Source organism: Mustela lutreola, chromosome 12, assembly GCF_030435805.1.
Source record: "Mustela lutreola isolate mMusLut2 chromosome 12, mMusLut2.pri, whole genome shotgun sequence".
In the NCBI taxonomy this organism is placed as follows: domain Eukaryota; kingdom Metazoa; phylum Chordata; class Mammalia; order Carnivora; family Mustelidae; genus Mustela; species Mustela lutreola.
The window spans coordinates 45,180,709-45,190,109 of NC_081301.1; the positions used below are offsets into that span (position 1 = coordinate 45,180,709).

The following is a 9,401-nucleotide window of genomic DNA, read 5'->3' on the forward strand; positions in this document are numbered from 1 at the left end:
TAGAGCATCTACTGAAGAGCTACAAGTGGAGAAAGAATGCAGCAGGGCTCGGCTGGGACAAGTAACCCACAAGAAAAGAGGCTACAAGAAGCTTGAGCCACAGAGATTCATTATTTTCATTTTTGTGTGTGGATGTGGGAATCATATTTGCTATGGATTGAGGGAAAATTATTGTTAAGAAGCTTCTTGCTTTTCTTAATGAGACTTGGTTTTTAGATTTTAAACCTCAGTGTATCATTTGATTTATAACAAGGGTCAAATGTGTACAAAACAACTGATTCTAACCCTTCAGAGGGACTAAATAATAGGACTAATTGTTTTGTAGAAAAAGAACATATACAACACATATTCTATCTGTGAAAAACCTGGGATCTTATCTAAGAATTACAAATGAATAAATATATCTTTGGTAAAATATTATGCATGCATGTGCTACTATATATCCGTTACACTTTTTTAAGCAAATGAAGAGTTTGGTTAGCTATTCCACAGATCCACACTGACTATAACCCTATCCTCTCCATGCCAATCCAAACCAAATATTAGCATCATCAAGGAAGGATCTGGTATTAGCCTTTTGCCTCCTAGATACAAGTATCATTAGTTTAATTAAGTAATATGATCATTATATTATCTGTCTATTTCCAGATTGCTCTTTTCCAAATTTCGAATAGTTGACATCTACTAAATTTAAAGAACAAGCCCAGGATAATGTAGTCATTTTCTTATACGTCATCCACAACGTCATCAGCACTTTCCAGATGCTTCTCTTAAAACATCTTGAATATTTCTGGGTTCCCACTTCCCATCATGTATTTGTTAACTCCTGTTTCTAGTGTCCTAGATCCAGCTTCTCTAGAAGAAATTCCTCCAGATTTAGTGCTGCGTGGTCTTCCTATAGAAAGTACAAACCGTGTGTAACTCTGCCTGGATCATCAGCTCACACTATTATTATCCATTTACTGTTTCCTCCACAGGGGTGCTATTTCCTCCATTATTTTCTGTCTTATATGTCCCTTTCAATTACAACTTCTGTCTTTTTAGAAAGTGGCTTGCTATTTTCCGTCTTCCCAACACTGTCCGGAAGTCGAATCATTTTTTTTTTTCTTGCATCCTACAAATCCTGGATTGCAAATTAAGCTGAAAGAATGAGGCAAGGATAAAAATAGTAGAGCATGTGGTCTGGTTCAAGATAATGTGCCACTGAGCAGAATGAGTCAGTAATATACCATCACTTCCTCTTCAAGTATCCAAGCTGAAAGTAAAAGTATGTACTGTTAACTAGAAAACATCACATCTATAATGTATATTTTCCCTTAAAGAACAGTTTTTCCTCATACCTGGCTACCTGCCTGCCAAGTTTTAGCCCCTTTTAGTATCCAACTTTGATTTCCAGAAGTAGTTTAACCCCACCACCTCAAATGCCTTCAGACTTCAGCATGTGCAAATTTTCCGGAGGGTCATCTAAAGATGAGATCATCTAGCCAAGGGAAATAAAATCAGACCAGAGGTGTGGATTTGGATCATCAGAGGATTTGAATTTCCTTTGCAGTCATCTGATTTATAATTCCAAGAAATCATTTTCTGCATTATCCCAGAAAATGTTGCCCAGACAGTGAATGAAGTGTAAAGAATTTAGAATCAGAGAGACCTGAGTTCAAATCCTAATTCCATGACTACTAAATTATTTTGTAGAAAGGATTGTTTCATATTTCTGAGTCCTATCTATAGGACTATCTATAGATATAGAGTCCTATCTATAAAACTGGAATAATTTCTCAAAGTATGCTGTGCCATCAGGACTCATAATGATCTATCAGAAATGTTTAGCACATGCCATATCTGGCTCATGGTAGGCATATAATTGTAACAGTTCTTTGGACTTCCCTCATAACTTTTCATTCCCTAACTCCCCCATACCTTAGCTCTCAATTCTACCCCCAACCTTTTAAGATCCCAGGCTCCCTGGTTTCTAGGAGGTCACAGACATACAAGCAATGTAAGAGAGAAGTTACTGGTACCCTGCAAAGTCTGTAAAGCAACGTTAACTTCTTTAAATGACAGAGAACATTCTTATTCAAAGAGCCCTAAGCTGAACTGTTTATCTGGGCTCCTTCCACAGTGGCCTGAGATGGCAGCCCACAGTAACTGTGCTGGTTTTCTAACATGTCTCACATCTCATCCTTAGTACTTGTAAGATATACCCACTAACGAACCCTGAGTGTTACTGGAGTCTCACTTATCACCATATATTCCTCAATGGCTGTTTCTAGTCTCCTTTCTCCAGACTCTTTATAAAGAGAATGATATAAGAAGGCTATTATATAGCATGGCTGGGAAATCATCCTACAGACAAAGATAGCCTAAATTACATCAAAATTATCATCAATGATACATCAATATCATCAATGATATATCAATTACATCTAGACACCTATGGCTAATTTTCAATAACTGCTACCCTCAGAGACTGGCATGCCAACTTAATATTCCAGGCTTTTCTCACCTCCTCTATAGCAGTAGAACCTTGAGACACTACTCTACTCCTATGGTCGGGAGGAACGTGAGAAATTACTGAAGACACAAGTAAAGAAGAAACCTGAAGAAAATGTTTTCCTGAGAAAAGTCTGTGCTTTTTTTTTTTTTTTTTTCCTGCATGGAATTTTGCTTGTGTGAGCTCAAGATTTCTCTCACTTTCTGTGTTCTACACTCAGAACTCAGGTATCTGCTTCCCAACTGGTAGTTCCCTCTCTCTGTAATGAAGGATAAAAGTCAGAAAACAACTGAAGAGCCTTAGGGAAATGAAATTGCCTAGAAGTGGGATGGAAATGCAGGGGAAGGTGAAGTCAGACTATCCAGGACAAAGCTCTTATTCCTGGATTTTCGAAGAAAAGGGAACGAGGTGAACTAGTTGCCAGGACAACCGGCTGTTGGGGCAAGGAAATGGGAGACCTGTGGTTGCTCCTGCTCCTGCCCTTGTCCCTGGCAGCCTACCATGGGGTCAAAGGCTGCTTGGAATGTGACCCCAAATTTGCAGAAAATATTAGGTTCTTGCTGGCAGAGATGGTACCCTCAGAAGTCCCGGGCCGAGTTCATCTGCTTGAACGGCAAATTAAGGAGATGATCCGTTTAAGCATCAAGGTCTCCCACAGGGACAAGACGCTTCGGGTATTGGGTGAGGGAAGTTTGAGTCCCTGAGAGTTTTGTGGATTAAAGGGAGAAGGGGAGGCAAGGAAGAGTGCACCTGAGTCCACATAATTTCCTCCACAGATGTAATTATTCCCTACATGTACCTTTACTTCTCTTCTCTAGCTGTTGATGATGTTATCAAGTTGAGAATATGGCTGAAGAATGAACTTTATAAACTGGGCAATGAAACATGGAAAGGTGAGATAGAGTTTCAGTGTTAAAAGACTGTCTTTCCCAAGAAAGTATAAGGAAAGTTCCTTTGGAAAAACAAACAATTAGGATTAATTTCTGAAGAGGAAGTCTACCCCTAGTTTGACACCCCTTCTACCCCCTCTTAGGTGCCTTTATCTTTCAAGGCAAGCTTCTCAACGTCCGCCTAAACCTGGAATCCAAACTGAAAGAGATGTTAAAGAACTTCTCTGACGTTGGTAATAAAAGATATCTATCTAACAACACTCAAATTATGTGAAAGGAATAGGAAATGAGGGTGAGAGGAGGAAGGTAGTTTCATGTTACAGTTGTTTAGAATGGATGGAGGGGTGGTTGGAACTTCATGGGTAACCAAATGAAGATTATTGGGTATAAATACAGCAAACTCTGAGTTGACTATAGGCTCATTAGAACTTTCTGATTCTCTTTTAGCTTGTTCTGAAGATTGCGGTGAGTACAGTACATGCAACACCTTAAGAATTCAGTCATATTTTCCCATCTCATTTGCTCTATATGGCCATATCTATCCTACCTGTCATACTAAGAATCCAATTTATAGAGTTGGGATTATGGGGGTGGAAATATCAATCAGACCTGACAACAAAATGTGTCTCTCTGCAATCTCAAACATACAGTTTAGAGGAGCTTAGGCCATCTAAAGTATAGTTTATAACCCATAGGACCAATATACACTGAGGCATCATTTTTCCCACTTCTTCCCCCGGAGATCTGACATAAGTTACAGAAGGTTTTGACCCACCAAGAAATGTGATTGTTAGGGGAAGAAGAAATTCACAGCAATGTAACATTAAGAATCCTGGAAATGCCTGAGATCTAATCCATACTTCATGTCTGAGCTAAGAGAACTGCATGCCATGGCCCCCTTCCGTTATTTTTCTTTTCTTTATCAGTCGTGACTGAAAGTCCTATCCTGGATTGTTGGACCTGCCTTCGCATCAACTCCCCATGCTTCAGAGGAGAGTATTGTGGAGGTAACAAAGACTGTAGTATAGCATTTGGAGGGGTCAGCATCAAAGTACTGAGTTGTCCATTCATTCATTCCACAAATATTTGGTGAGCACCTTCCATACAGATCATGGTAATGTCACAAATGAGAGCCAAATTATTAGGCAAAATTTGTACCAGGATGAATTACTGGACACTGGATCAATTGAAGGGCTGAGAAATGAAAGAAAAGGTGCTCCACTAAAGGTGGAGAAATTAGGTTGGGGCAGTAAGGGCAATCATGTTGTAGAGCCTAGCGATCTAAGTGTAATAAATAGCAGGATAACTAGAAAACAGTGGTGGAAGTGATGAGCAGAGTAAATTATCTGATGTTAAAAAGAATCATCTATTATGGATCAAATTCTCAAGTTAGTATATTTCCTCTCCCAAACTCACTTTCCATTTTCCTCTTTCTCCCTCCAGAAGAGAATCCAAAGAAGGCTGAGAATCGAGAGATTGCACTATTTCTGATATTGCTCACAGAAGTTGTGATATTGGGAAGTGCTTTGATACTGTGAGTTTTCCTCCCTCCACACACACACTGGGTCAAGCATTCCTTTGGCAAAGAGATTACCCGATCCCCCTCTTCCAATGGCAATAAGGGGAATGAAGTCATTGCAAAGTCTGGGATACAATACTGACAGGAATGAAATGGACAGAAGTTTATGGGATAAAAGCTGAACCACAGGAAATGGAGGAGGTACAATTAAATATGAGGAAAACTCCTGGAGCAGTAGCCAGAAAAAGAAGGGGGAAAAAACATGGTTATATAATTGTCCTTAAGAGTTGGCCTACTAATACTGAAGTCAGGATTATGTTATTTCTCTACTCTAGATTCCATATTTGTGTGCTTCATCGGAGGAAAATGAAGGCAATACGAAGGTCATTAAAGAAATACTTGGAGAAGAAACTTGAAGAATTAATGGGGATGACAGATGAGAAGGCAAAGGATGATTTGGGAATCAGATAGTAAATACAGTACAGGAGGTCTTTCACAATTCTCTTAAGTGTTGACTCAGAACAGAAAACTCAGAATTAAGCTGTTTGAGGTCATAAAGTCATAGCATTTTAAAAAACTGAAATAGAGGTTCTCTAGTAAAGAACCTTATTCTATCCTGAGGCAATGGCGGCGATGAAAGGGCAGATGATGCACCCAGAGCTTTACAGAATGGAGTGCTGGTATGTTGCAATGTACATAAAGATGATACACTGCATGATAATAAAAATGCATGCTTGGTAACTCTCATCAGTGGCTATGATTAGAGTATCTCAATTTCTAAGGCTGCTTACTTCTTTTTATTTTCTTACTGTTTCTGTGTTCATCATTTTGTTCAATGTAGATAATTTCTTCAATAATATGTAACAATTAGTCTTCATCATGCTATCTCACACATCCAAAATATTAGTTCTGAATAGTTGAGAATTGCCCCTATTTTTCTCTAAATCTATGTTCCATGACTGAATTGGATATTAATTTCTATTTCTTTGAGTTGTTCCTATCGTATACCTCTTAAATGGATGGCAGCCTATGAAATGCTTTATATCTATATCTAACTGAACTCTCACAATAATCTTAAGACTTGGATAATCTGGATACTTTTAATACAAGTACAAACTAGTAATATTGACATAGGGAGAAAAAATAACCCATAATTGCCAATATTATTTAAAGAAATTTAAATGGTATGAGCATTACTGAAAAAAACAGCCATGCATAAGGAAAAACCTTGAATGATATACAACAGGTTGACTTTGATGTCTATCTGGAATGTGAAACTATGATGTCGTATCAGATTTAGTGTCTGGTACTTCATTGCATCATTTACTAAAGTATGGAATACAGGAGAACTAGTAAATTTGATGGAAATGGCCAAAGTTCTGTTTTGAAAATACTAAGTATTGATTTTGTTGTGCTATCAAAAACAGATATTCACTGACTGTTTGGATTTACACTTAAGAATATAGCAAGAAGATCAAAGCTAATGAAATGTATTTCAAAGCATTTGGACAAAGCAAATAGTGACCCTGAAAGTAAGACTTATATCTCCAGATAGAAGGTAGAGAATTAAGTCATGAAGACCAAGGAAAGATTACTACAAATCCCCACATGATGGTAATATTTAAATATAACTGTTCTATATAGTCTATATAGTCAAAGCCTTTGAAAGACTTTGAGATGCTGACCTTGTGTTGAAGTCCCATCAGCTTTAGGACTATTGCTTTTACAGTATATGATTCTTCCACCTTACTGTAATTACTTTATAATAAATCTAGAGCGTGATCTTTATCATTTCTAGAATCGCCAGTATGAGGAGGGGCTGGTTGTATTGTGTTTTTATGTTTTTGTAATACAATAGAATGAAGATGATCTAATTAAACTATGTGTTCATCTACCAGGAAAGGTCTTCTCGAACTTGTTTTCAAATGTAGACATGATACAAAATTAATTGCTTACAATCCCAATTTAAGCGTGAGCTAACAGTTAACATTTACAAAAAGGATATGTAAAACCATTTTCCAAAAAGCAAACACTCAACCAAAAACTCATTGATAGCAATAGTGAAACAATACAAATCATTTTATTACTGGAACAATCGTATTTTAAGAGCTAATATATATTCCAATGTCCTGATGTTAATACTGCATGAAGTTTAGCTCTAATATTTCCATGGGATATATAAATCATTAGAGTAACATATTTCTCTGATAGTCTGAGACCCTGGCACAGTATAATTTTTTGCAACCCTATCATTCTTGGGGCTACTTTTTTAAGAATCAGTATTTTCCAAGGTTCTTTTGTCTTTTCTCAGGGGAAAAAAAAAAGGACAGAGGTGAGATTTCACTTGACTTTTACTAAATGAAAACTTAATAATTCATCTTATGTGGAGATAACATTAAAAGGTATTAGACAATCCAGTTAAGGTACTCAAAACATACATTATTAGGACACAAAAATAAAAGCTAAGAGGATAAAACAATAGCTAGGTTGATACTGGAAGATTCTTAATTTCCAATTATTGATAGTCTTTCCAACTTCACACCTTCACATTCTGACACAAAAAGAGGTTGTACCTTCTTCCATCTCAAGCAAATGCATTATTTTGTGAGTTATGTTTCTTGAGCTGCAGCTTCTTCTAGAATATTCCTTCATTATTTATCTCCCATCACTATCTCCCTCTGCTTCAATACTAGATCTTTCCTCTCAGTGTCTATTACTATAAATTAAGGCCCCTTTCCTTTATCCTTTATCTACTTCTACCTACCACCCCAAATCGTCATGCCAAATTTCTTAAAAGAACATTCTATATCATAACTATTTCTTCATTTCTAATCTTTCCTCAAATCACCACAATCTGCATTCTGTTCCTCACCGCCATATGGAAATTGCTCTAAGGTTGTCAGTGATCTTTTAATTGTTATATTCAAAGAGTTCTCTTTATTCCTCAAGTTACTTGTCAGTTCTAAGTTTTTTGAGAGTGCTAATGGTTTCTTTAAGCACACCTCTTACATAAGGCAGGTTTTGTTCTTAGGATGGAATCTCATAAAGTTTAAGTGATTTCAACTATCATCTAATAATCCTATCTCCAAATTCTTGGGCTTTTATTTGCACCCCCCTTCCAAAGGCCTCAACCTCTGTTTTTGAATACATACTGGATATATCCATCAGACACAAAATAATGGCTTTAAACTCCACATGCCTAAAACTGAAGAAGATATGTGTTGAATGTAGACTACGGGCAAGGCAATTCACTAGATTTCATAATTATCTTCCCATAAATCCCACAAAATTATTTTCAGCCATTTCTGTATAGACATAGAAAACTGAGGCTAGGCAAGTTTAAGTAACTTCTTCCAAGTGGTTACTTTTTAAGTGGCAGAGTCAGGATTCCAACACCCAGTCTCAAGCCTTTCCACTAGCTAGCAATGGCTCTATGGATACTGTAAATTACCCAAAAGGTAGAAACCTCAACTTATGCTGGAATCCTCTCTCCTCTTCAGCCATCCTAGCCAGTCAGTCTTCAATTATCATTGATTTTCACTCCTGAATCTCCTAAATCTCCCTGCTGCCAGATCTGAAGTTCTGCCCTCTTCTCTTAGGGCCTGTTGCAATGGCCTTCTAATCAGGCTCTCTGAATCCCTCCCACCTGTCCATAAGCCAAATCCATCTTTCCTTTTGCATGCAGAATGATCAGTCTACAAACACAAATTGATTTCAGACTCCTAATTTATATATTCCAGTGGCTCCTCCACTCTTAAAAAAAGAAGTATAAACTCTTTGATAGTGTTTCTCATGCCTTCAATTTACCATCCCACCCTACACACAATATCACCCTTGGCCAATTGCCTTCCTAGGCCTTCCCTTTTACTTAGAGTTTACCAAACATACTGGATTTTATTTCTTACTCCTAGCTATTATTTCCTGTCTTGATGACCTAGTAATATTCCTTAGTCTTCAAAATGGTTGTGTTTCAAAACCTACACTTAAAGACATCTCATCTCATACACTCTTTCCTGAGATGGTCAGACCAAATTACCCATAACCTTTAGGACCCACAGTAATTATATACTTCTGTAGAGCACAAATCACAGAGGACTGCTAGTGGTTTGCACATGAACTCCTCAAGGACAGGGACTATGCCATGTTTATCTTCATATTCCCAACAACTAGCAATGTATCTCAAAATTTTGCATTGGTTTAAATATCACTTATGCAAGGTAGACTTTCCTGGCCCCCTCACCTTATGTTAGCCCTTCCAACTACATTGAATCACTGCCATTCTTTTTTTGCTTTGTAGGAATTACATAACCATGAATCAAGTCTGATTCCAAGAGGTCAGAAATCACATCTGCTGTTTGTGCATACAGCTCGTTGTAACACCCGACACAGAAAAAAATGTATTAGTTGAATACAAATATGAATATATAAATGAAGCATTAATGAATCCTGTTATTTAGAACTGAGCATACCCTAGATATTCTTAATATTACCACATGTT

At 37.3% G+C, this 9,401-nt stretch overlaps 1 protein-coding gene across 1 annotated transcript; it reads left to right on the top strand.

Moving 5' to 3' along the window:
* The first annotated feature begins 2,732 nt into the window (after nt 1–2,732).
* Nucleotides 2,733–6,720, top strand: IZUMO3 (IZUMO family member 3). Its single transcript, XM_059142567.1, has 7 exons — nt 2,733–3,175; nt 3,313–3,387; nt 3,528–3,617; nt 3,832–3,849; nt 4,311–4,391; nt 4,828–4,918; nt 5,239–6,720. The coding sequence occupies exons 1-7, from the start codon at nt 2,944–2,946 to the stop codon at nt 5,372–5,374; spliced, it is 723 nt and encodes a 240-aa protein (XP_058998550.1). The 5' UTR covers nt 2,733–2,943; the 3' UTR covers nt 5,375–6,720.
* Nucleotides 6,721–9,401: the final 2,681 nt, after the last annotated feature.